Source organism: Mastigoproctus giganteus, chromosome 12 (assembly GCF_048544385.1).
Source record: "Mastigoproctus giganteus isolate SK-2022 chromosome 12, ASM4854438v1, whole genome shotgun sequence".
Lineage (NCBI taxonomy): Eukaryota > Metazoa > Arthropoda > Arachnida > Uropygi > Thelyphonidae > Mastigoproctus > Mastigoproctus giganteus.
In genome coordinates, this window is record NC_143586.1 from 5,405,324 (window position 1) to 5,433,160 (window position 27,837).

At 38.0% G+C, this 27,837-nt stretch overlaps 1 protein-coding gene across 4 annotated transcripts; it reads right to left on the bottom strand.

The window, feature by feature from the left end:
• Positions 1-5,484: 5,484 nt before the first annotated feature.
• LOC150076648 (uncharacterized) lies at positions 5,485-26,536 on the bottom strand. Of its 4 annotated transcripts, XM_090386472.1 has the most exons (3): positions 17,237-17,333; positions 6,366-6,476; positions 5,801-5,964 (listed from the first exon to the last, which is right to left on the bottom strand). In XM_090386472.1, the coding sequence occupies exons 1-3, from the start codon at positions 17,258-17,260 to the stop codon at positions 5,905-5,907; spliced, it is 195 nt and encodes a 64-aa protein (XP_090242598.1). In that variant the 5' UTR covers positions 17,261-17,333; the 3' UTR covers positions 5,801-5,904. The 4 variants fall into 4 exon arrangements, with proteins under 4 accessions (XP_090242597.1, XP_090242595.1, XP_090242596.1 ...); XM_090386471.1 differs by lacking the exons at positions 6,366-6,476; positions 17,237-17,333 and adding an exon at positions 26,449-26,536 and having other exon boundaries at positions 5,485-5,964; XM_090386469.1 differs by lacking the exons at positions 6,366-6,476; positions 17,237-17,333 and adding an exon at positions 26,379-26,536 and having other exon boundaries at positions 5,485-5,964.
• Positions 26,537-27,837: the final 1,301 nt, after the last annotated feature.

Sequence of the window (27,837 nt, forward strand, 5' to 3'; positions counted from 1 at the left end):
TTAAACAAGGCGCTTACTTCATTCAACTATTTGCATAAAGCAAACATAGACATCCTGACAGCCTCTAACCTAATTAAGGTAGTAGTAGGCATATGATGCCTACTACTACCGTAATATAAAATTCCGAGCGTGATGGGTAAAAGGATTTATCGGACTTTGATAAAGGACAGATTGTGGGTGCCCGACGAGCTGGTGCCTCGATTTCCCAAACGGCTGAACTGGTGGGGTGTTCGAGAGCCGCCGTAGTTAAAGTGCACCAGGACTGGTGTCAAAATGTTCAAACAATGACCCGACGGCAAACTGCAAAGGTCAACGAAAGCTGTTTTTTTTTTTTTTTTTTTTAAGAAACCCCAAATACTAGTGGTATTAGAAAAAGGATTTGTTGCCATTAGACTTGAACTTCTGTAGACTGTAATTTTCAGAAAATACGTAGGACAGTTCTTCCAGAAAACGGCAGTTGAATGAATAAACACGGAAGATGAAAAGTTGGTTCTGTGCGTTTGAAGTTGGACAGTAAATGGATATTGGCTGGTGGCGGCATGTGTTCGGACTGTTTTGAAAGAGAGCGAGAATTATAGAAGCCAATTCAGAATGGGGCCCATGGAATTATCTATAGAAAGGGCATGCAGCAGAAACAGTACGTCTATGACAGCGAGTGGAGAGACTCTGTTAGATAGGAGTCAACTGCTCTCTAACTGCTCTCTTCTGAATGGAACTGCTCTCTAACTGCTCTCTTCTGAATGGAATCTAGAATCCTGAGAGAATTCTAGATTTTGGGCACCACCCCAGATGTGGCAACAACATTCCATGGTCGGGCGGATTTCCGATTTGTACAGAGTGAACAGCTGTTTGAAAGAAATGTAACGCCGAGAGCAAAAGAGAAAACAAAGTTTTTTAGATGCAGAGGAAGCAATATTTGTAATGTGCTTGTGCCAAAAGAGATTAGAAGTCAAGGTAATCCCCCAAATGAGATATATCATCATGGCTAAAAATCGGAGTGTCACTAAAGATGAGCATAGGAGCAGAAGAATCCTTTTTGCGAGATATGACAAGACTTGAGTTTTAGAAGGATTGAAATCAACTAAGTTGTCTTTGCCCCACCAGAAATCGGCATTTAAGGAATTGGTAGTGGATATTCGAAAAGTAGAAGCTGATTGAGCAGGGCAAGGTTTCTCAAAATAGAAAGTGGAATGCAATGTGCTATCATGGGCAAAACTATCAATAGGATTTCCAGTAAATGGAAGGTCATTAATATACAAGAGGAAAAGAGTGGGGGAAATAACTGAACCTTGGGGGACACCAACATTAGTGGAGAAGTTAGAAGACAGAGAGCCATCTACCATCATCCTCAGTGAGCGATCATAGAGAAAACTGTATAATCAATTACAAAAAACAGTTGGCTAACCATAAGATGGAAGCTTGTTTAGAAGACCTTTATGCCAAACACCATCAAAAGCCCTTGAGATGTCAAGAGCAACTGCTTGGGTTTCACCGAACTTTTCCATTGAATTTGTCCATAAATAGGTAACATAAGCCAGAATATCACCAGTGGATCAACACTGACGGAATCCATACTGGCGATCGTCGATGAGACGGAAGGTTTCTAGGTAGTTTAAGAGTTGGCGGTTAATTTATTTCTCCATTACTTTGGAAAGAGTAGAAGTAATTCCAATGGGACGATAATTGGATGGGAGGGATTTGTCACCCTCTTTAGGAACTGGCTGGATGTGAGGAAATTTCCAAGCAGAAGGAAAAATACCTTTGGAATAAGAAAGATGAAAAAAGACAGAAAAGAACAAGAGTAAGTCCAGGAGTAAAGGTTTTGAGAACAAGTGGAGAAATACCATCAGGATCTGGAGCTTTCTGAGCATCAAGATTCATCAAAATCCTACTGATGAAAAACAACAGGAGGCATTGAATGGTGCATTTTGGGAATGGTGGGAGGTGTTTTACCAAAATCATTAATACATGAATTGGAAGAAAAACGGGATGCTAGCAGGTTAGCTTTATCCTTGGCTGAAATGACAACAAAACCATCTGGTTTTGACAGAGGTGGGAGCAGAGATGGGCAAAAGTTGCAGCGTATAGCTTTGGCAAGTAATCAGAATGCTCAGCTACCACTTTTCAAGCAGGAGAGAAGCAAGTTTTCTACTCTTAGCCTGTTCAAAATCTAGTTTGGACAATAATTTGGACTGATTAATAACTGCTTTACAATTGTTGTAAGCTTTGGTGTAGGCAGAAAATAAAACTGAAGAATTGGAAACAAGACAATTACAATATGCAACATTCTTCTCTTGAACAGTCTTAGCACATTTATTGGAAAACCTAAGTTTAGATAAAGGATGAGATTTCAAAGTGGAGTGTGGAATAAATGATTCCATTCCTACAAGAATAATTTCGCTGACACGATCTAAGCAAACGTTGACATCAGGTTTTGAAACAGTAATCAGACCAAGAAAAAGAAATCTCGCAGGTCATCCCATTTTGCATTTTCGTAATACCAAACAACACGAGGTTGGGAACAGCCATGAGATAAAGGCTCCATTGGAGAAGAGACAATCACTAAGTTGTGATCTAAGGTGCTAAAGGGCCACTCACTACGACGGTGTACTTAGAAGGGTTGTTTGTGAGAAAAAGATCAAGCATGTTGGCTGTATGGTTACGATTGTCTGGTATTCTTGTAGGTAAATGAACAATTTGTGCAAGGTCATTAGTAATTGTAAAAGCCTGAGCATCTCCACCAGCTTGGTCAGTGTGACTAGAAAATGGAAGCCAGCTGGAGTTGTGAACATTAAAATCACAAAGGAAAATTACCTCACTGTTAGGAAAGTTGGACTGGAGAAAGCCCAGTTGCAAAGAGAGGAAGTCAAAGAGCTCCAAGTGATTAGTGGAGTTGGGAAAACGGTAGAGACAACAGATGATTTGACAGAATGAGGGAGAGAGATTTTAAGCCAGAGAAGATCGAAAAGAGGAGATTCCAAATTACCAAGTCTCTGACAGGGAATATCGGAATGGACATATGCACAAGAACCACCTTTGAGGTGAAAGGAATCATACAGCAAATAATTTGGGCAACTCAGACGAGCAGCAGTTACCGTAAATCAACTGATAACTGAGATTCTGTCAGAAAAAGTACATGGGGTTTGGCAGACTGCAAGTGGAAATGGACATCGTTGAGATTAGAAGTTAGGCCACGTATATTTGTGAAATGAACTAAGTGTTTGGAAGGTTTAGATCTTTTTGCAGATAAGCTTACTCTATTAGTTTGACAATTCATGGTGTATTCAACAGTAAGAAAAAGTAGGGGGTATGAAGGTGCTGTATGAAGTAAGTAGGTGCTGTATGAAGTAATGAAATTTTTCGATTTGGCGTACACATGGTAAGAATATACCCAGATCCTTGATATAACGTGGCCTCGACAATATCCCCGCGTACACACCCCTCCAGTCATTATCTGGTAGAGTAGAGGTAGCAAGATTATACACTAGCTGATCCAAAAGCTTCCTAGAGTTACCAATAGGTTCAGTTCGCTATACTAACTAGTGGCTGGCCTGCAAACACCGTTTGAGAGTTGTGCACTCGAAACAGAAGGAACGATTGGATCTCACTATGATATCCATCATTGCCTCAAAAGTCATCAGTCATACTGCATGATGGAAGAGATGGGGAAGGGTTGACCGGAACTTAGCTCTGTAGACTAAACATTGGTTCCACCACTTCAAGCCTCCAATAAGCAAAATGGTGGTATTGCACCAGTTGGTGAGTCATCTACCACCTAATATTGCCAGGTAACACAGAGGGGCGACATTTCTCCATGTGGTGTGGGCACCACACCTCAACCCCTACTTATGTTGGATTACACCTGGGTGGCCAGCCACAGCGTGCTTGTGCATGGGGGTTATAGCCAGAATTAACAGTCCCACCATCGTGAAGGTGCATGCAGAAGATTTGGCTGTCACAGACTGTCCAGACTTTGCCGAAATTGGGTCCACTTGACTTGAGTGTCATCCAAATATCACTTCCATCAGCGTTTTAGACTCCCAGGTAGCAAGTACAGCTTGTCTGGCATATCTGAGAGAATGTCCGTGACAACCTCAAGGACCAAAATGTTAGAAGTGAGCGCCGGGTCCAACGACTCGTACAGGCGAACGGATGCAGCATTGTTGAACAGTTGACTATCCAATACAACATTGACCAACCCAGAACAATATCTGGCATGACCATGTGTTGCACGCTCGCATGTATGGGCTATACCAGCAGACGACCTCTACAGCATGCTCTCCTAACAAAGGTTCATTGGCGTAAAAGACCCGCCTTGTGCAAAGAGCATGCAAGTTGGACGTTAGAAGACTGGAAGGTGTGCTGGTCGGATGAGTCACGTTATTTACTCCACACCATGGATGGTCATGTATGGATTTGGCATCAACAACATGAGGCTCTTGATCCATCATGCATGGTATCAAAAGTGCAGGCTGGTGGAGGCAGTTGTATGGTGTGGGGCATGTTTTAGTTGGAGGAACTTGGACCACTGTTGCATGTGGAATAACATATCGGTGGTCTCAGCTATCATCAACTAGTTGCTGACTGTTTATACCCCACTATGTTACACTTTTTCCTGAATGCCGACGGTGTCTTCCAAGATGACAATGCGCCGAGTCATCAGGCACTTGTTGTGCAGGATTGGTTTGAAGAACAGTTCTGATTTCCAGCATATTGATTGGCTTCCAAACTCCCTCCTCCAATACCAATCCCATAGATCACTTGTGGGACACTATGAAAAGGCATATCAGGCATCTGGATACACCAATCACCTCCATACATGCATTGCTGACCACATTACACACAACTTGTTTGGCCATACCTCCTGAACGCTTTTGACATCTTGTTGAATCAATGCCACATCAGATAGCTGCTTTACTGAAGGCAAAAGGAGGACATACGAAGTATTAGGTAGTTGGTCATAATTCAGTGATTACTCAGTGTATATATATGTATGCGTTTTGTTAGCCTTAACTAAAGCGTATTTTTTGTGTTGAATAAAGCAACATTATATATATTACAACTTAAATAGATGCACTCTTGAAAATGCATGTGGTGTTAAAAAAAGTGTTGTTGATGTGAAATGGCTCTGAAATAATCCTTGACCTTTGAATGGCACCTATTTTGCATGCCACTGCTGTGTGTGTGTGTGTATTTTTTTTTTTTTTTTTTTTTTCAATGAAAACTAAACAGTAGTCAACAAATCAAATTAGTATAATTACATTTATAAATGGCTGAATTTATAATACTGCACTGTACTTTTATTATTAAAGATAAATACATAAAAATTAAAGTAATTCAAGGAAAAGGCTATTACAAATTTATATCACTATGTATTTCCAACAAAAATGTATTTTGTTAAACCTATTTACTGACTAGAGGGTAACTCAATTAGAATTCTACCTATGTTTCTCTGAACTACACAGGAATCATTCTGACGTCCTCTCTTCATGATCTCTTTACATAATATATATTTCACAGGACTATTGTAATTGTAACTTAAGGAAGGCTTTCAAATTCTCATCTTGAATTGTTTCAATAGCCTCTTTGGCACTTGCTCCTCCATCCTGGTAATAACTTGCTAATTCTTCAGCATATTTAATCCAAACACAATTTGCACAACCACTCATGCAACAATCATAGGGTGGTTCAGGAGGAGGCCCTTTACCAGGAATAATCTTCCTGCTAATTAGCAGAACTTTCTGAAATTCGCTATTGGTTCTCTCTCCTAGTATAGCTTCTGAGACTGAATTTTCTCCATTGGAAGGCAAGCCTGACACATCTTTGAGATCACTATAAGGAATAGTAAGTGATGTAGAAAAGATGAAACCTAAAACTGTGGGCCGTAAAATAGGCTTAATACCATCAAAGTACATCTTTTTGTGAGGTCTTGTAGCCCATGTCTTGAGAATATGGTACATTCACCTGGTTATTAAGAAAATAAAAACAAAAGTTAGCTTTAATCAGAACAAAAAAATAATAAATACACAGTGCTTATAATTAAAAGGTGTCACCATTAGATTGTAAACTATGAATCACCTAGAGATGTTGGAATAGGCAATATCTTGACCATGTGGGAGGCACAGAAAATAGAAAATTTGTTCCAAAAAGCGAAATTTACTTTGCATAGTAACTGCGTGTAGTCAATTTGCAAATTAAATCTCATCAAATGACTAGTGACACATCATAAGATGCGATAAAAGCAATTGCTTAGAGAATTTCAGGTCAGCCTATAGAATTATCCCCTATCTTTTTCATACTCTATCCTTGAGTTTGGTATTACCCATATAGTATATTATTCTGGGAATGCTACACAAATACAGTACCTTGCATTTATTACTGTAAAACCACAGGTGCCACTTTCCAGCCGATCTGCTGAGTTCTACATCTTCTTGAAGTAGCATATCCTGATTACCGTCGTTAATAGCTGGTCCCACCTGTGTGTCATCAACAAATTTAGACATCAAACTTGAAATACCTATAACAGTATCATTAATAAATATTAAAAACCGTAACAGGATCAACACCAACCTTAGCAGAATCCCAATTACCACATCAGTCCATAAAGAGCAATGGCCCTTTATAACTTTCCTCCCATTTAACCACCCCATTACCTGTAGTAGCAACTTGCCTCTAATACTAAAAAAAAAATTCTCTTTATACTTCAGGAGAACTGCACAGCCAGAGGAGTTCACAATATTCAAAGAACACAAGAAACAGCACCATATTTAGTAACCACACAAGCTTGAACCATGGTCACTCAAGGTACTACATTGCTCCAATTAAGCATATAATGCATATTTTGACATTATGTATATAAGTACATAATGTCAAAATTACTCTTTGCATCCAGTTCTTTTGTAACAATCTCATAGTGGATAATGAAATCGATGAGGCATATCTTCCTTTAACAAATCTATGCTGTCATTGACATAAGGTGATCACACCATATTTTTTGTTAAGGGGCATAATGATGATGATGATCTTGCATTACTTTTTAAACTACTGATTCCATTATTCATCCTGACACAGAAGTTAAATTGACAGGTCTTAGGTACCAACTTCATCCTTGTGAATAGGGGGTACTTTTGCCAATCACCAATCTGCAGGTACTTCTGAATCTAAGAATGCTCTCATTATAATTGCAACAGGCTAAACCAGCAGTAGTTGTCGGTAACCTGACAGATGACTCTCAAAAATAACATTCGCACGTTAATTGTTAATTAAAAATCTGAAGATTTTCTACCTTCCTAAATACATTCATATTTTTACTACAGTAGTTTCTGATGTGGTTTTTGAGAAATTGTGCACAAGAACATGTCAGGTTACCACCACTGTTTTTGAAACTATTAGGTTTTCTGCTTGAAGAGTAGTGTGATACTGATGCTGGACAGGTGCAGATGTGTGTTGGTTAAAGTTTCAGGTTATTTCTTTTGCTTTTCTCACTAATTCAATAAACATCTTTACATTCTTATTCTAGTTCTTTTGGAGAAATTAATTATTGTTTTCATAAATTATACAAAACAATATTTTTTTTTTACACATGATAGCTACAATGCAAAGGAGCAAATACATAGCCACAAATTTTGCATGCCGAGGTGCACCAAATTTGAAACAAATTTTCAAATAAGCTGAAACTAATGGTATCAAAATTAGCAGTAACTAATTGCATCAAATATATATAAAATGTTTTTTGTTTTTAATTTTTAATATTTTTGCACATAACAAGCAGAAATTTATGTTCATATGCTCATTTAAAATTTTGTGCACTTAGCAGTCTTATAAAGTGGAAAATGGAAGAGAATAAGAGATTAATGTTTCTATTTTATGTCTAAAATTTTTTTTTTTTTTGCAACTTCTGGCAGAAATGCTAGTTTTAAAATTTTTAATTTTGTATTAAAATTTAAAAAGTATGCACAGTAAGTACTGCAACCCAATAAGCAAAGATGAAACACTGGCTCTGTTTAAACAGAATTCAAAAACATTTTCTATAAATTAAATGATGAAGATGATCTTGCATTACTTTTTTAACTACTTTGCTACATTTGTGCACTGCCACCAAAAGTGGTAGTTCAACTACTATCTCTTTTCCAACTTCTTTCATAAAACTGGATAGATGTTAGCAGACTCAGGTGCCTTTGCTTACTCTTACCTGAAGCAATTTCCCTTCCACCTTACTTTTTGTTATTATAAAATCATTTAACTACCAATAGATAAAATTAAATAGACTAAATAAACAAATAAAATTAGATAAACTTCTGTTGTCTCATCACTAAAAGGTTCTCCAAACCTGAATGCAGATGCAACATATTTATTCAATTTATCAGCAATCTGTATAGGCACAGGAAATTGGTGAAATTATGAGCACTTAAACAATGAGCACTAAAAGAATTAAGATCCATATAGGAGTAACAGTTGTATTAACTAAGCAAACCCTTAGCCATAATTATGAGAGCGTCCTTGGACTCAGGGGAGGTTCCCACGGACTGGAGATATGCAAATGTATCCCCAATTCACAAAGGGGGATCGAAGGGTGACACGAGTAATTACAGACCAGTTAGTTTAACTTCTGTTCCGGATAAAATAATGGAGTCACTGGTTAAAGATGCATTGCAGGATCATCTAGACAAGACTGCAGCAATAATTCAGACACAGCATGGGTTTGTCAAGGGAAAGTCTTGTCTGACAAATTTGATAGGATATTATGATGTGGTTACAAAGGAACTGGATGCAAAAAATAATTTTGATATCATATATTTGGATTTCAGGAAAGCTTTTGACACTGTTGCGCATGGAAGACTATTGTACAAATTGGAGCAGAATGGTATTAAGGGTAAGTTGCTACAATGGAAAAAAGGATGGTTAAGTGAGAGAAGACAGAGGGTGGTAATCAATGGGTGCTGCTCTTCTTGGACTAATGTTATTAGTGGAGTCCCACAGGGTTCGGCGTTAGGTCCACTGTTGTTTTGTATATTTATCAATGATATTGATGAAGGTATATCAGGCTTAATGTCGAAGTTTGCAGATGATACAAAGGTTGGCAGGGTTGTTAATGACAGTAATGGCAGTGTGCTACTGCAACAGGATCTAGATAATTTGGGCAGATGGGCTAAGAAAATGGCAACTGAAGTTTAACCTTGACAAATGCAAAGTACTGCATATGGGTAGAAGTAACCCCAGAGAAACGTACCAACTGTGTGGTACTACACTTAAGGTGGTAGAAAATGAAAAAGACCTGGGAGTAATTGTGCAGTCAGATATGAAGTTTTCTGAGCAATGCAGACAGGCTACCAGGGCAGGTCATGGGGTTTTGTCAATGATATATAGGAATTTTGCTAGCAGGGAAAAGGAGGTGATTATCCCTCTGTATAAGGCAATGGTCAGGCCACGCCTTGAGTACTGCGTACAGGTCCGGGGGCCTCATTTTAGGAAGGATGTCGATTTGCTTGAGCGTGTACAGAGAAGGGCAACAAGATTGGTGAGGGGAATGAAGGGATCCTCTTACCAAGAGAGGCTTAAGTTCTGCAAATTAGCATTAGCATTAGTAGAGGCATTTGATGCAAGAAAGCAAGCTTATGCCGCATCAGCCAAAAAAAAAAAAAAAAAAAAAAAGTAACATAAATAAATAAAAATAACCACTTCCACTTCACCCCTCTGTTCGTTCGAAATACCTGTCCAGCTGAGCCTTAAACTTATTTAGGCTATCAACTTCCACGACAAGGGATGGAAGTCTGTTCCACCCACCAACCACCCGCTGGCTAAAGGCAAATTTCCGCACATCTATCCTACATCTGTCTTTCCTCAATTTGAATTTATGCCCTCTCAGGTGATTTTTCTGAGCTAGAGGAAGAATCCCATCAGCATTGAGCATGCTCAAACCATTCAAGGCTTTGTACACCTCTATCAGATCACCCCGCTGGTGCCTAGTTTCCAGACACTGTAATTTGCAAAACTTAAGCCTTTCTTCGTAAGAGAACCCCTTTGTCCCATTCACCAATCTAGTTGCCCTTCTCTGTACTCGTTCCAGCAGCTCTACATCCTTCCTGAAATGAGGCCTCCAGGCCTGTATACAGTACTCTAGGTGTGGCCTGACCATTGCCTTATACAAGGGAATAATCACCTCCTTATCCCTGCTAGAAAAATTCCTATATATCATTGACAATACACCATGAGCTACTCTTGCAGCTCGTCTGCACTGCTCAGAGAACTTCATATCTGCCTGCACCACCACCCCCAGGTCCCTTTCATTCTCTACCACTGTCAGTGTAGTACCACAGAGTTGATACGTTGCTCTGGGGTTGCTGTTTCCCATATGTAGTACTTTACATTTGTCAATGTTAAACTTCATTTGCCACCTCGAAGCCCATCTGCTCAACCTTTCCAAATCCTGTTGCAGCAGCATAGTGTCAGTAGTGTCCTTGACAACCCTGCCAACCTTCGTATCGTCTGCAAACTTGGACATTAAGCCTGATATACCATCATCAATATCATTTATAAATACAGAAAACAATAAAGGCCCCAATACTGAACCCTGAGGGACTCCACTAATAACATTAGTCCACGATGAGCAGTGTCCATTGATTACCACTCTCTGTCTTCTCCCCCTCAACCACCCCTTTATCCATAGCAGCAACTTGCCTCCAATGCCACACTGCTCCAATTTGTGCAGCAGTCTTCCATGTGCAACAGTATCAAAAGCCTTTCTAAGATCCAAGTATATAATATCAAAGTTATTCCCTGCATCCAGTTCTTTTGTGACTGCATCATAGTATCCAATCAAATTGGTCAGGCAAGACTTCCCCTTAACAAAACCATGCTGTGTCCTAGCTATAACTGAAGTCTTGTCTAGATGATCCTGCAGTGCTTCTTTCACCAGTGCCTCCATTAATTTTCCGGGAACAGAAGTTAAACTCACAGGTCTATAATTACTTGTGTCAGCCTTTGATCCCCCTTTGTGAATTGGGGTCACATTTGCACATCTCCGGTCAATGGGTACCTCCCCTGAGTCCAAGGAAGCTCTCATAATTATGGCTAAGGGTTTGCTTACCTCCTTTGCTGCCTCCTTTAATATAACTGGATAGATCCCATCCACCCCAGGTGCCTTTCTTGTGTTTATCTTCAACAATTTCTCCTCCACTTTGCTCTCAGTTATTACAAGATTCTGTAGCTTACTGCTAGAGTTGAATACACCTCTGGCATTCCCCTCGCTGAATAACTCCTCATGTGTGAATGTCGATGCAAAATATTCATTTAGTTTGTTAGCTACCCGAGCAGGGTCATCAACAGTTGACCCATCGATCTCAAGTGGACCAATCTGATTCATCCCCTTCCTTCTAGAGTTTACATAAGTAAAGAACTCTTTGCTGTTTTTCTTCGCATCCCTTGCCAAGGATCTCTCGTAATCTGCCTTCGCCTGCCTAACCTCCTTTGTAACTTGGTTACAGATCAACTTGTATCTATCATAGGCGTCCGTGTCACGTGTTAATTTGTATGTATCCCATGCATTTTTCTTCTCTGCCATATGCCTCATTAGTTCATCTGACAACCATTTAGGCCTAAACCTTGAACAATATTTCTTAGTTGGTATGTAAAGCCTAGTAGCTTCCACGATAAGTTCTTTGAATGCTTCCCATTTTGAATTTGCTGTTGGCAATATCATCAGTTGATCCCACTGTATAGAATTTAAATACTGTCTCAGTCCATTGTAGTCGCCTTTACGAAAGCAATACCCCTTCCCTTTACCCCTAATGGTAGTTACCTCTTTGAGTAACTCCCACTTCAGCACACTGTGATCACTGCCACCAAGTGGTTCATTTATCTGCAGATTCTTAATGCATGAAGAATCACTACTGATAATCAAATCAAGAGTATTACTCCCTCTAGTTGCCTCCCGAACATGCTGATGTAGAAAACAATCATCCAATAAATCCACAAAAGCCTTGCTACTGTGTGAGTGACCAGCCCCCAAATTCCAGTCAATATCTGGGAAATTAAAATCCCCCATTATAAGACTCTCTGATTTACTGGCCCACTCTATTTCTCCGAACAGTTTCTTATTATACTCATCAGAGTCATTAGGCCTATAGCACACTCCTACTCTCAATTTTGATCTCCCAATGCTTATGTCACACCAAACTGACTCGACACTGCACTGTCCAGCGATGTCGACTGGCTTCACTTCCTTGGATTTTATGTGTTTTTTAACTAATAGCATAACCCCTCCTCCCTTCCTATCCTGTCTATCCTTTCTGTAGACATTGTACTCCCCAAATTCCAGTTCTGCATTTCTTATATCTGTGTGACACCACGTCTCTGAAATCCCGACAATATCTGCCTTTGATGTTTTGAGCAATACCTCAAATTCATCAAATTTATTTACTAAACTCCTAGCATTGGTGTACACACAAGTATACATGCACCTGTTCTTTTTCTTAGCTACCCTAACACAACCCATGTGTTTACTTGTACCCCAATGATTCCCAGCAGTCTCTGAAATATCCTGCATCTTATTTTCCAGGCTGCGGCTCATTCCAATAGAAGCAGTGCAAGAATCACTTTCACCTCTGCCAGTGGCTACTGTTAATCTATTAGTCCTTGTATCCCCCCAATCTAGCAGTTTTCCGACCCACCTAACATTGCCTCGATAGCATCAGCAAACATTCGTGCACCCTTTCTATTTAAGTGTATCCCATCCCTGTAGAAGCAGTCTCTCCTGTTAACAAGTACAGACCAGGCTGAAAAAAATTCTACCCCTTGAGCCCTGCACAATCTTTCCAGGGCCGAATTGATTGACAGGGCTCTCATCATATACTCCCTCCTATCGTGTCTGGGCAGAATTGCAGACACTTTCAATTTCAACCCTAGTGGGTTGAAATTGAAAGTGTCTAAATTGCAGTGGCTGGAGACTAGGCACCTGTGCGGTGATCTGATTGAGGTGTATAAGGCCTTGAATTGTTGAGCACGCTGAATTCTGATGGAATCCTTCCACTTGTTCAGATTACGAACCTAAGGGGGCATAAATTCAAATTAAGAAAAGACAGATGTAGATTAGATGTGCGGAAATTTGCCTTTAGCCAGCGGGTGGTTAATTGCTGGAACAAACTTCCATCTGTCGTTGTGGAAGTTGATAGGTTGAATAAATTTAAGGAGGAACTGGACAGGCATTTGGAGGGAATGGTGTGATTTTTTTTTTTTTTTTTTTGGCTGATGCTGCATAAGCTCATACACTTGCTTTCTTGCATCACATGCCACTACTACTACTACTACTATTATTCATATCCAGTAGACCAATATTGACTATCCTTTCCTTCTCTTGTTAACATACACAAAGAATTCCATGCTGCTTTTCTTTATGTTCTTAGCCAAAAATTTCTCATAATCTGCGTTAGCAGCATAACTTTCTCAGTAACTTGATTACATACTAATTTGTACTTATTATTATTATTATTATTATTATTATTAGCTATATGGTGCAAGGAAGCCTGAGGCTTATGCCGCACCAGCCAAAAAAAATTCCCGAGTTACTCTGAGAGAGAGAGAGGGATGTTGTTATTTGTTTTTTAGGAACATTAGCAACTAAGGCCATATTGCTCCGGGGATATGCGGTGGTCATTCCCTGACCTTTCCGCATCCTCCGTATTTGGTGGTCACGGGGTTGAACTCCAGTCCAATCAAGAAGTGTGTGCTACGCACTGTATTAGACTGGGGTTCGAGCCTGTCACCACCAAATACGGAGGATGCGGAAAGGTCAGGGAATGACCACCGCATATCCCGGAGCAATATGGCCTTAGTTGCTAATGCTCCTAAAAACCAAATAACAAACAAACAGCTACGCACTTCTGCTCCTGACCACCTGGCTACGGAGGCGCCAGAGAGAGAGAGAGAGAGAGAGAGAGAGAGAAGTAGAAAGGAATCTTACGTAAAAATAAAAACCCTTCATTTTACCCCTGACAGTAGTTATTTAATATTAGAATTAGTACTGACAAATTATGAAAGAAAGCAAGCACATATTCTATCTGATCCTCTCTAGTTCTTCCTTGAATTTATTCAAACTACCACCATCCATAACCAGATTGTTTGTTCCAATGATCATTTATGCTGCCTCAAGTGAGTTCTTTGAGCAGGAGGAAGAACACCAGCATTCAGCTTACTCAATTCATTTAAAGCCTTACACACCTCAATCAGCTCTCCTTGCAGATGCCTATTTTCCAAATGCTGCAATTTGAAGAAACTGAAGCATTTATTGTAAGAACACCCTTTTGTTTCCCCTCACTTTTGTTGTCATTCTATGTAGCTGTTGCAACAGATCCACATCCTTCCTAACATGAGGCTCACAGACCTGTATGCAGCACTCAAGATATAACCTAACCATTACCTTATATAATGGGATAATCAGATCTTTATCACTGCTAGAAAAATTCCTGTATATCATTGAATAAACCTGATGAGATGCCCTAGCCCATCATAGCAGTAACTTGGCCCTATTTTCACACTGCTCCAATCTGTAGTACTTCCTTCCTTCTAGTGCTTATATAACTAAAGTTTTTGCTGCTTTACTTTGTATTCTTTGCCAGAGGCTTATAGTCTGCCTAACCTCCTTTGTTACGCCATTGCAGACTAGTTTATATCTACTGCAGACATCTATATAATCTGACAATTTATATGTACTCCATATATTTTTCTTCGCTGGCACAAGCCTCATCAGTTCATCTGAGATATTTAGATCAAAGCTTTGAAGTGTCCCTTAGTTGGAATGAAATGCATAATAGCTTCTACAATTACTTCCCTAAATGCTTCCCATTTAGAATTTGCTATTGGTCCTACTAAACAGATTTTAAAACATGTCTGGAACCACTGTACTCACCGTTATGAAAATGAAAGCTGTTCACTTGAAGATTGCTACAACTTTTAAGTAAATCCCACATCAATAACACTGTGATCACTTCCACCTAGAAGTTCTTTTACCTGCCGATTCCTATTGCATGAAGTGTCACTGTTGATAATGAGATTAAGAATATTGCCTACTCTCATTGTCTCTTTAACATGTTGGCGTAGAAAACATACCATATAATAAATACACAAAAGTCTCACTACTGTGTGAGTGACCAACACACAAGAACTAGTCAATATGTAGAAAGTTAAAATCACTAATTATAACACTGATCCATTCTATAATGCACTCCTACACTTATTTTTGTTTTCCTAGTTACACCATAATATCCCCATAATGTCTGCATTTGATGAAACAGTATTTTAAATTCGTCAAATTTATTTACTATGCACCTAGCATCAGTGTACACAAAAGTATACATGCACCTCTTTTTACTCTTAATAACCCTAATATGGCCCAAATATTTATTTGTTCCATAAGGATCCCCCCAGCAAAGGTTTTTAATCTCTGATAACTAGCTTTTGAGGCAGCTACATGTTCCAAGAGAAGTAGTGCAAGAATCATATATTTTCCTGCAGCTTCTACTAATCTATTAGTCTGTGTATCTCATGGAAAAATTCCATGCACTTTCAGCTCTAACTTATGACTTTTTTCTTAATTCAGCCTCAAAGCCGGCCAAAGCATGTTCAACAGTTCTGTCAAACAGGGCCCCACATTCAAATGGTCAAAACAATATTGTTAATTAATTAATATTAATTAATACATGCAGTAAGAGATTGAGGTAATCTCTTACTGCATGTATTATATTATAGTTAAAATCACTAATTATAACACTGATCCATTCTATAATGCACTCCTACTCTTATTTTTGTTTTCCTAGTTACACCATGATATCCCCATAATGTCGGCATAATAATAATAAGAGATTGAGGTAATCTCTTACTTTTTAATATATTAAAAAATCGTGGAAGTTATATTGAGCCCTGTAGCTCTGAATTTTTTACTAATTGTTAATTAATGTATTAAATATTATTCATAATTAAAACTTTTGTTCAGAATAACAAAATTATTTAATTATTTCTTAGTTACTGTAAAATTTGAAAAATTAAAAAATCCCTATTACAAAAACACCCTACAAAAGGGCCCAACAAATTTTGGGGCCAGCTCTCGTCAGCCTCAAGTTCAATCATGTTCAATTTTAAAGCAGATCATATAGAAACACTGAGAGCCCCTGAGTTAGATATTGTCTATTCCAAATTCAATCTCTGGCCATTCATGATTTACCAACAAAGCTGGACAGCAATTATAATCATACTATATACATCTCAAGGAGGCAAAACTTGATATGTTATGTTGCATGCTGCTATCTAATTAATATCAAATATGAGTGATGGCCAGAAAAAAAAAAAAAAGTTATATACATACCCTAGTAAACTGTTTATATCAACATGATAATGAAATATGCAAGAATATTTTGTGTGTATCTATTTTAAGGGTAACTTGGGAATTTTTTTTTTTTGGCTGGTGCAGCATAAGCCTCAGGCTTCCTTACACCATATAGCTAATAATAATATTAAAAACCAAGCTATTTCTGTTAAGATGTCCTTCTTAAATTTAATGCATTGCTTTCCCTTTCTCTGTTATTGGACTTGATGAATAAGTCATTCTGCTTACCAAGGTGAATTCGTGATCAAATCATTCAAAAACCATGTTTTTTTTCCTAATATTTCTTAATGTTCATTCTGTTAAACTGAAATTTTTACAGCCTTTTTAATATAAGTACCAATGCAGAGAAAGTGTGGAATTTTTTTAAAATTTTCTTTTCTTTTAAACATTTCTGTTATTTTTTGTGGGATTTATCACTTGGGATAAAAATCGATTTTCTTGTCAAAAGAGAAAAAAAAATTTAATTCTTTAAACTAGATAGTGTTGAAGAAAATATGAAAATTTCAACTATATTCACCAGCAGCTTCTGGAGAAGAGATAACTAAAAATTAATAGTAACACACTAATAAATGAATGAATGAATATTATCCATTTATTACCCTTTCTTTTTTCCTTTCATATAGAAAATTAAAAATTTGCAATTAGCTATATACATTTATTAGACATCATCATCAAACCTCGACAATGAAACAGTTTGTGTAAACTCTATAGCCTGCCTCCACACACAGATTGATATCAATAATAACAGATAAAAAAAAAAACATGCAATGCCATCAGACAACTTAAATGAAAAGACAATATTAGCAAATGTTACAATTAGGTAAAAAAGACAAAAGTTTTAATAATATTAAACATTTTTACCATCATACACAACAGAAATTCCATTCATTTTACAGTGAGTACAAACAGACCTAGTTCATTGTTTCAATTCATTGTAATAAGTTAAATTTATTGCTTTCTTGCCAAGATTATTTACTATTAATTGTGACAATTAATTTCAGAATTTATTTAACAAACATACAGTGATGTTGACAAAATGTACCACATTAGGATTAAGATGGAAAGTGACTGCAATTCTGCACAGACACGATAAGGAGTACATGTTGAGAGCCTTGTCAAGAGAATGAGTAAGGCTCGTGGGTAGAATTTTTCTCATTGTAGACCATGGGGAAACTTTTTCTACAAGTATGGGATAAAATTAAATAGAAAGTGTCAAGAATATTTGATGTTGCTATTGGGGCATGTGGATTGGAAAATTGTTAGCAGACTAACAGATTACCATCGTACACAATAGAAATTCCATTCATTTTTCAGTAAATGCAAACAAACATGCTTCACTGTTTGTTGTTTCAATTCCAAGTTCATTAGACTAATAGATTAACAGTAGCTGCAGGTAGAGGTGAAAGTGATCCTTCCACTGGAACATGGAGTAGCCTGGAAAACAAGGTGTCAGGGATTACAAGATCTGCTCGGAGGAGGGGTCCTTGTGGAACAAGCAAATACATAGGCTCTGTTAGGATAAAAACAGTTGCATGTACACTAATGCTAAGAGCATTGTAAATAATTTATGAATTTGAAGTACTAGTCAAGTCAACAAATGCAAACACTGTGAGGTTATCAGAGACATGGTATCACTCATATATAATATATTCAGAATTTGGATATTGAGAGTACAATGTGTACAGAAAAGCAGGAGGTGGGGGGGTCATGCTCTTAGTTAAGAAGCACATAAAGTCAAAAGCAGTGCATCAAGTGGACATGGGTTGCAGTGCAATGCTGAGTTAGTTTGGTGTGAATAAGCACAGGGAAAACAAAAATGAGAGTATGAATGTCTGCTATAGGTCTAATAATTCTGATGAGCAAACTGTATACAGACCTGTAGAGTATACCAGTAAATCAGAATGTCTTATAATGGGCAATCTGATATCTGACATTGTCCAGTTGATATCTTCCCAGATATCAACTGGACAATGTGGGTTGGTCACTTACACAGCAGCAAACGTTTTCTGGATTTATTGGATGATTGTTTTCTATACCAGCATGATCAAGGGGCAACAAGAGAAAGCAGTATTCCTGATCTGATTATCAGCAGCAACCCTTCAAGCATTAAGTCTACACATAAAAGAACCACTAGGTAGCAGTGATCAGGGTGTACTGATATGGGAATTTAATTAAAGATTTAACTACTGTTATTATTATTATTGTTGATCTTATATTATTTCTCCCTGATTGGGGGATTCCACTCCGTGAAAGGTACTGCTACCAAGTACACAGGGAGGTTATTATTATTATTAATTTCTTTAGATGGGGCTCCCCAAAATCCCATTTTGGCTTGGGCCCCATGATGATATAACGCGCCACTGAGTTTGGTAAATAAATTTGATGAATTTGAGGTGTTGGTCAAAACATTAAAGGTAGTTATTGTTGGGATATCTGAGACATGGTGTCACACAGATATAAGGAATGCAAAGTGGAATTTGGGGAGAACAATGTGACAGGATAGGAAGGGGAGGAGGGATTAAGCTGTTAATTAAGAAACATAAAGTCTAAGGAAGTGCATCCAGTTGATTTGGATAGACAGTGCAAGGTTGAGTCAGTTTGGTGTGACATAAACACTGGGAAAGGGAAAATGAGAGTGGGTGTGTTATAGGCCTAATGACTCTGATGAGTACAACGAAGAATTGTGCAGAGAAATAGTGTGTGCCAGTAAATCAGAATGTATTGTATTGGGGAATTTTAACTTTCCAGATACTGACTGGAACTTGTGGTTTGATCACTTGTACGCTAGCAAGACTTTTGTGGATTTATTGGATGATTGTTTTCTACAGCAGCATGTTTGGAAGGCAACTAGAGGGAGTAATATTCTTGATATATATATGATTATCAGTAGTGATTCTTCATGCATTAAGAATCTGCAGATAAAGGAACCATTAGGTGGCAGTGATCACAGTAGGCTGAAGTGGGATTTACTCAAAGAGGTAACTACCATCAGGAGTAAGGGAAGGGTTTTTGCTTTCGTAAAGGTGACTGTGGTGGTGTGAGACAGTATTTAAATTCTATATGGTGCATCAAAGGCAGATATCATTGGGATATCAGAGAGACATGGTGTCACACAGATATAAGGAAAGCAGAAATGAAATTTGGGAAGTACAATGTGTACAGGAAGGGAGGAGGGTTATGCTATCAGTTAAGAAACACATAAAATCCAAGGAAGTACAGCCAGTCGATATGGCTGGATTGTGCAGTGTCAAATGATTACGTTACCAACAGTAAATTCAAATTGGGAAGCATTCAAAGAATTAATCTTGGAACCTACTAGGCTTTTCATATCAACCAAAAAATATTGTTCAAGGTTTAGGCCTAAATGGATGTCAAAGGAACTAATGAGACATTGGCAGAGAAGAAAAATGAATGGGATATATATAAATTAACAGGTGACATGGAAGCCTATAATAGATATAAGCCGGTCTGTAACCAAGTCACAAAGGAGGTTAGGCAGCAAAGGCATATTACGAGAAATCTTTACCAAAGCATGCAAAGAAAAACAGCAAAGAGTTCATTATCTATGTAAACTATAGGAGGAAAGAGATAAATCAGATTGGTCCACTTGATATCAATGGTTCAACTGTTGATGATCCTGCTCAGGTAGCTAACAAACTAAATAAGTATTTTGCATCTACATTCACACATGAGGAGTTATTCAGTGAGGGGAATGCCAGAGTTGAATTAAACTCTGGGAATGAACTAGATGATTTTGTAATAACTGAGAGCAAAGTGGAGGAGAAATTGTTGAAGATAAACATAAGAAAAGCACCTGGGGTGGATGGAATCTATCCAGTTATATTAAAGTAGGCAGCAAAGGAAGTAAGCAAACCCTTAGCTATTAGCATTAGCATTAGTAGAGGCATTTGATGCAAGAAAGCAAGCTTATGCAGCATCAGCCAAAAAAAAAAAAAAAAAAAAAAAGTAACATAAATAAATAAAAATAACCACTTCCACTTCACCCCTCTGTTCGTTCGATATACCTGTCCAGCTGAGCCTTAAACTTATTTAGGCTATCAACTTCCACGACAAGGGATGGAAGTCTGTTCCACCCACCAACCACCCGCTGGCTAAAGGCAAATTTCCGCACATCTATCCTACATCTGTCTTTCCTCAATTTGAATTTATGCCCTCTCAGGTGATTTTTCTGAGCTAGAGGAAGAATCCCATCAGCATTGAGCATGCTCAAACCATTCAAGGCTTTGTACACCTCTATCAGATCACCCCGCTGGTGCCTAGTTTCCAGACACTGTAATTTGCAAAACTTAAGCCTTTCTTCGTAAGAGAACCCCTTTGTCCCATTCACCAATCTAGTTGCCCTTCTCTGTACTCGTTCCAGCAGCTCTACATCCTTCCTGAAATGAGGCCTCCAGGCCTGTATACAGTACTCTAGGTGTGGCCTGACCATTGCCTTATACAAGGGAATAATCACCTCCTTATCCCTGCTAGAAAAATTCCTATATATCATTGACAATACACCATGAGCTACTCTTGCAGCTCGTCTGCACTGCTCAGAGAACTTCATATCTGCCTGCACCACCACCCCCAGGTCCCTTTCATTCTCTACCACTGTCAGTGTAGTACCACAGAGTTGATACGTTGCTCTGGGGTTGCTGTTTCCCATATGTAGTACTTTACATTTGTCAATGTTAAACTTCATTTGCCACCTCGAAGCCCATCTGCTTAACCTTTCCAAATCCTGTTGCAGCAGCATAGTGTCAGTAGTGTCCTTGACAACCCTGCCAACCTTCGTATCGTCTGCAAACTTGGACATTAAGCCTGATATACCATCATCAATATCATTTATAAATACAGAAAACAATAAAGGCCCCAATACTGAACCCTGAGGGACTCCACTAATAACATTAGTCCACGATGAGCAGTGTCCATTGATTACCACTCTCTGTCTTCTCCCCCTCAACCACCCCTTTATCCATAGCAGCAACTTGCCTCCAATGCCACACTGCTCCAATTTGTGCAGCAGTCTTCCATGTGCAACAGTATCAAAAGCCTTTCTAAGATCCAAGTATATAATATCAAAGTTATTCCCTGCATCCAGTTCTTTTGTGACTGCATCATAGTATCCAATCAAATTGGTCAGGCAAGACTTCCCCTTAACAAAACCATGCTGTGTCCTAGCTATAACTGAAGTCTTGTCTAGATGATCCTGCAGTGCTTCTTTCACCAGTGCCTCCATTAATTTTCCGGGAACAGAAGTTAAACTCACAGGTCTATAATTACTTGTGTCAGCCTTTGATCCCCCTTTGTGAATTGGGGTCACATTTGCACATCTCCAGTCAATGGGTACCTCCCCTGAGTCCAAGGAAGCTCTCATAATTATGGCTAAGGGTTTGCTTACCTCCTTTGCTGCCTCCTTTAATATAACTGGATAGATCCCATCCACCCCAGGTGCCTTTCTTGTGTTTATCTTCAACAATTTCTCCTCCACTTTGCTCTCAGTTATTATGAGAGCCTATAATTATGAGAGCCTCAGTGGAGGTACCCATGGACTGGAGATGTGCAAATGTGACCCCAATTCACAAAGGAGGATCAAAAGATGAACAAGTAATTATAGACCTGTGAGTTTAACTTCTGTTCCAGGAAAATTAATGGAGGCACTGGTTAAAGAAGCAGTGCAGGATCATCTAGACAAGGCTTCAATTATAACTCAGACATAGCATGGGTTTGTTAACGGGAAGTCTTGTCTGACCAATTTTATTGGACACTATGATATGGTCACAAAGGAACTGGATGCAAAGAATAATTTTTATATCATATATTTGGATCTTAGAAAGGCTTTTTTTGATACTGTTGCACATGGAAGACTGCTGCACAAATTGGAGGTAAATTGCTGCTACGGATAAAGGGATAGTTGAGGGGGAGAAGACAGAGAGCGGTAATCAATGGACACTGCTCTTCGTGGACTAATGTTATTAGTGGAGTCCTCCAGAGTTCAGTATTAGATCCATTGTTGTTTTCTGTATTTATTAATGATACTGATGATGGTGTATATCAGGCTTAATGTCCAAGTTTGCAGATGATACGAATGTTGGCAGGATTATTAATGACAGTATGCTGCTGCAACAGGATCTAGAAAAGTTGAGCAGATGGGCTGAGAGGTGGCAACTGAAGTTTAACATTGACAAATGTCAAGTACTGCACAAGGGTAGCAGTAACTCCAGAGTAGTGTATCAAATGTGTGTGGTACTATACTGACAGTGGTAGAGAATGAAAAGGACCTGTGTTAATTGTGCAGGCAGATATGAAGTTTTCTGAGCAGTGCAGACAGTCTACAAGAGTAGCTCATGGTGGCTTGTCAATGATATATAGGAATTTTTCTAGCATGGATAAGGAGATGATTATCCCCTTGTATAAGGCAATGGTCAGGCCACACCTTGAGTACTGTATACAGGTCTGGAGGTCTCATTTTAAGAAGGATGTAGAGCTGCTGTAATGAGTACAGAGAAGGGCAACAAGATTAGTGAATGGAACAAGGGGTTGCTCTTACAAAAGAAAGGCTTAAGTTTTGCAGAGACTAGGCACTTGCGAGGTAATCTGATTGAGGTGTATAAAGTCTTGAATGGTTTGAGCATGCTCAATGCTGATAGGATTCTTCCTCTTGCTCAGAATAATCATCTGAGAGGGCATAAATTCAAATTGAGGAAAGACAGTTGTAGGATAGATGTGCGGAAGTTTGCCTTTAGCCAGCGGGTGGTTGAATGCTGGAACAAACTTCCATCTGTCGTTGTAGAAGTTGATAGCTTAAATAGATTCAAGGCAGTACTAGACAAACATTTGGAGTGAGTGGATGGGTGAAATGAGAAGATTTTTTTTTTTTGGCTGTTGCTATATAAGCTTGCTTTCTTGCAACATGTGCCTTTACTAATGCTAACTCATGCTGTGATTGAATTGTAACCACTTCTATCTAGATGGTTCTGTATTACTTTTTTTAACCAGCAACTGCATTATTTTCTGTGGAACAGAAGTTAACCTGATAGATCGGCAATTACTCATGCAACCCAATTCTTTGTGAATTGGGGATATATTTGCACATCTCCAGTCCATAGGGAGCACCCCTAAATCTGAAAGATGCTCTCATAATTATGGTTAAGGGTGTTTTTATTTCCTTTGCTGCCTCCCTTAATATAATTGGATATATCATATCCATCTCACATGCCTTTTTTTGTTTAATTTCATGATTTTTTTTTTGGTTGATGCTGTATAAGCTTTCTTTCTTGCACCATATGCCTCTACTAATGCTAATTTCTCTTCCACTTTCCTCTCTATTATTACAAAATCATTTAGCTCCCTGTTAGAGTTTGATAACATTCTGGCATCCACTTCCCTAAAGAATTCCTCATAGTGAATGTAGATGCAGAATATCTATTCATTCAATTTGTCAGCAACCTGAATACATTAACAGTAAAACTATCAATGTCAAGTGGACCAATGTAATTCTTCTCCCTTCCTTCTAGCGTTTACATAAGTCTTTGCTCGTTTTTTTTTAGATAGATTTCTCATAATCTGCCTTAGTTTGCCTAACCTCCTTTGTAGCTTCATTGTAGAATAGTTTATATCTACCATAGGCTTCTGTATCACCTGATAATTTATATGCATCCATGCATTTTTCTTCTCTGCTAAGTGTCTCATTAGTTCATCTGATATCCATTTAGATTTTAGGCTTGAACATTATTTCTTAGTTGGTATTTAGCTCTAAACCCTTGATAGATATCTCTTAAGTAAAGTGACCAGATGTCCCGGATTTCAGTCATTTGTTCCGCATTGGGAACTGTCCCGGACTGGACATATAGCTTCCATACTTAAAGGTAAACATAATGCAATTGATTTGCATTATATTTGCTGGGAACCAATAGTACGGAAAGAGTTTTTTCAGTAGTAAATAAGCTATGGACATTAGCAAAAAAAAAACACAACTGCCTATAGAAATGCCGAAAGCAATACTACAAGTTAAGTGCAATTTTGCTAATTCTTGTGAAGAATGTTACAAAGAAATAGCAAATAATGAAGAATTAAGAAAAATTCGCTCAGCAAAAAAATATTTAATTTCTCGTTTTTATTGTTAAAAGATTTATTGTCATTATTATTTTACAGACAAAAAACCTAACCTTTTTTCACTAAACAAAAATGAAAATTTATTAAAAACATGACCCCTCTAATAAGTGTTTTTTTTTTTTCCTTCTGATTACAACTATTTTTCACAGTTCACATCCTTCACGCAACCTTTTATTCATTGTATAGCATAACACGAGGGGTACCATATACTGAATTTCAGCCTTTCTGTGAAAAAAAAAATATATATATGCCATTTGTTTGTTTGTTTTTTTTTAAGAAGTGTGATATTTTATTTTATAAGTTTAGTTCAAAGAAGATGTATTTAATTTATATTTTGTATGTGAATTTTTTTTTATATAAAAAAAATTTTAAAAATATGTATATATTGTTTCTGGGGGGGTTAACCCCCCCAAATGTCCCACATTGGAATACTAAGGATCTGGTCACTTTATTCTTAAGCAATATAAAAAGCTTAGTAGCCTGTAAAATTACTTCCCTGAACACTTCTCATTTAGCATTAGCTAAATGAGAAGGAAGAAGCACAATTAATAATCTCATTTAGCATTTGCTAAATGAGAAGTGTTCATTGCAATACCAATTGGTCCCACTGTTATTGTTATTTGTTTTTTTTTTTTTTTTTAGGAGCATTAGCAACTAAGGCCATATTGCTCCAGGATATGCGATGGTCATTCCCTGACTTTTCCGCATTCTCCGTATTTGGTGGTGATGGGCTCGAACCCCGGTCTAATCAAGAAGCGTGTGCTACGCACTGCTGCTCCTTCCCACCTGGCTACGGAGGCGCCTTGGTCCCACTGAAATGAATATAAAACTGTATAATACCATTATAGTAACCTATGCAACACAAAAGCCTTCCCTTCATTTGTAATTGTCTTTAAACCTTTGTGGCTTGTGCCCTAAATGGATCAAAACCAAAAAGATGTGTGTCATCTTTTTAGTTTTAATTGTAAAAAATAATTTTTAGCTTTTTTACTAAATTGAAAATTGTGATTTATTAATTACAGTTTCCTGATTTCAATTACAAAATATGAAACAATAATAATAATAAAAAAGAATGTTTTATGGTACTTCTTATATATTTGAAGGTCACTCATCCCCCAAACTGAAATATAGATGTTATTTTTTTTATTATTATTAGCCATATGGTGCAAGGAAGCCTGGGGCTTTTGCTGCACCAGCCAAACAAAAAAATTTCTCAATTATCCTGAGGGGGGGGGGAGAAAGAAAGAGAGAGAGAGAGAGTCAGAAGTAGAAGGGAAGGGAATCACAAGAAAGAAGAATGATGATATCCAGCTAAGGACCCTGGATGTGCGGAAGTTTGCCTTTAGCCAGCGGGTGGTTGGTTGGTGGAACAGGCTTCCATCCCTTGTTGTGGAGGTTGATAGCCTAAATAAGTTTAAGGCTCGGCTGGACAGGTGTTTCGAATGAACCGGGGGGTGAAGCAGAAGTTTTTTTTTTTTTTGGCTGATGCTGCATAAGCTTGCTTTCTTGCATCATATGCCTCTGCTAATGCGAGTTCATATGGACACCCATTGTTTTCATGTTTCAAAATCAGTATTGTAATTGTACACCTATCCGTTTTCCACCGATCGTCTTTTTAAAATTGGTTCTTCGACCCAGATTTGCATTATATTTATTTCGAACAATTTTGATAAACCCTTATAATTAAGCCACTGCTCTGTGACTTCAGCCACATGACGTTTTTCCCAGCACTCCCGTACGCATCAGTTCCGACCTGTGATTGCTCTGACGGTTACAAACCTGTTACTAGGACCTGTTACAAAAACCTATTGACAGCGTATGGTGTAATGAAAGATGGCTAGCAATATCTTTTGCGTTAGTGTTGAAATGAAATGAAATGCATATTTACCCACTGTGCAGAAATTTGGCGTAAAAGCAAGAGTCAGATACTTAAAAAAATCAAGTCATAAATGCTTTACTTTAGCAACATTAATTCGCAGCAATCCAAAGGAATGCATAGAAAACATAAAAAACAGCATCTACCGGTGCATCACGAATTCAGTTACAGTTCGGAGCTGACGTGCAAGGAGTGCTGGGAACTAACGTCATGTCTCTAAATAAAAATAGAGGATTATCAAACATTTTATAACAATTGCAGCACAATTCTACGAACGCTCTGTTAAAATCATGAAAATTTATGCTCAGTACTGTAATAACTCTAATCTACACAAATACTGTAGTACCAACGAAACATTTTAAGCTGAACACAGAGTAGTAACATAACATCTACTACTCTTAGCTTCTTACTTTGCGGTGCTACAACCAGCTCAGTTGCTAAAGAAAAAATTCCTGGGAAAAAATTTTCTCATTCTTATTGCATTTTCCTCTTTGAGCTGAAGAACATAAAAAGCTTATTTTTTGTGAAACAGGCACAAAAATAGCATTTTTTTGTTTATGATTGATCTTAAAATTAGTTATCTTTCACCTATAATTTGCAGGCTCCTTAATAATTAATAGCCATTTATATTTATCCATTAAATAACAATAAAACCTTAGGCCATACTCCAATATACGGTGCTCCCTGAAAAAATTTAGAGCACAAACTAGTAACACTTCGGAAATAATTTAAAGCACATAGTAACATATCTTATACTACTACCAATGTGGATAGTAGCACAGTTGGTAAAAATAACTGTCCTCCTTATACGAGATGGAAAAGGGCTCGGTTAATTGAGTTAGTGTCAGGCGGGGGTAGCACGATCTTTTCTTCCGGAAACTCGGATTTTTAGTACAGCAAATCGACTACAGAACACAGGCAATTTACAGACATAATACATACAGCACAATACAGCCTAATTTACATATGCGCCAAAAACCCTACAACAGCAACAACATATCTTACACTCCGTGGTTTGTTATACATCTCGGTGGTAGGTGGATTCATTTCAGTAACGTCCATCAACTGGAAAAAAAATAAATAAATAAACTTTCGATTTCTTTTCTATCACTCCTAAAAAAAAATTTTGTGTAAAATGTTCTATTTTATGTTACTATTATTTCACTTCCTAATTCCTTTCACAAATATACGTGGTCTCAATTCTAATCTCAACGATGTCCATTTCAACTTGCAGTCTGCCAAACCCCATGTACTTTTTTTGAAAGTATCTCAGTTATCGATTGATTCAACTACTGCTCATCTCAGATGCCCAAATTATTCTCTGTATGATTCCTTTCGCTTCAAAGGTGGTACTTGTGCATATGTCCGTTCGGATATTCCCTGTCAGAGACTTGGCAATTTGGAATCTCCTCTCTTTGATCTTCTCTGGCTTAAAATCTCTCTACCTCATTGTGTCAAATTCATCTGTTGT

Coding starts and splice junctions, on each gene's coding strand:
- LOC150076648 (XM_090386471.1), bottom strand. CDS start 5,960: ATGTACCATATTCTCAAGACATGGGCTACAAGACCTCACAAAAAGATG.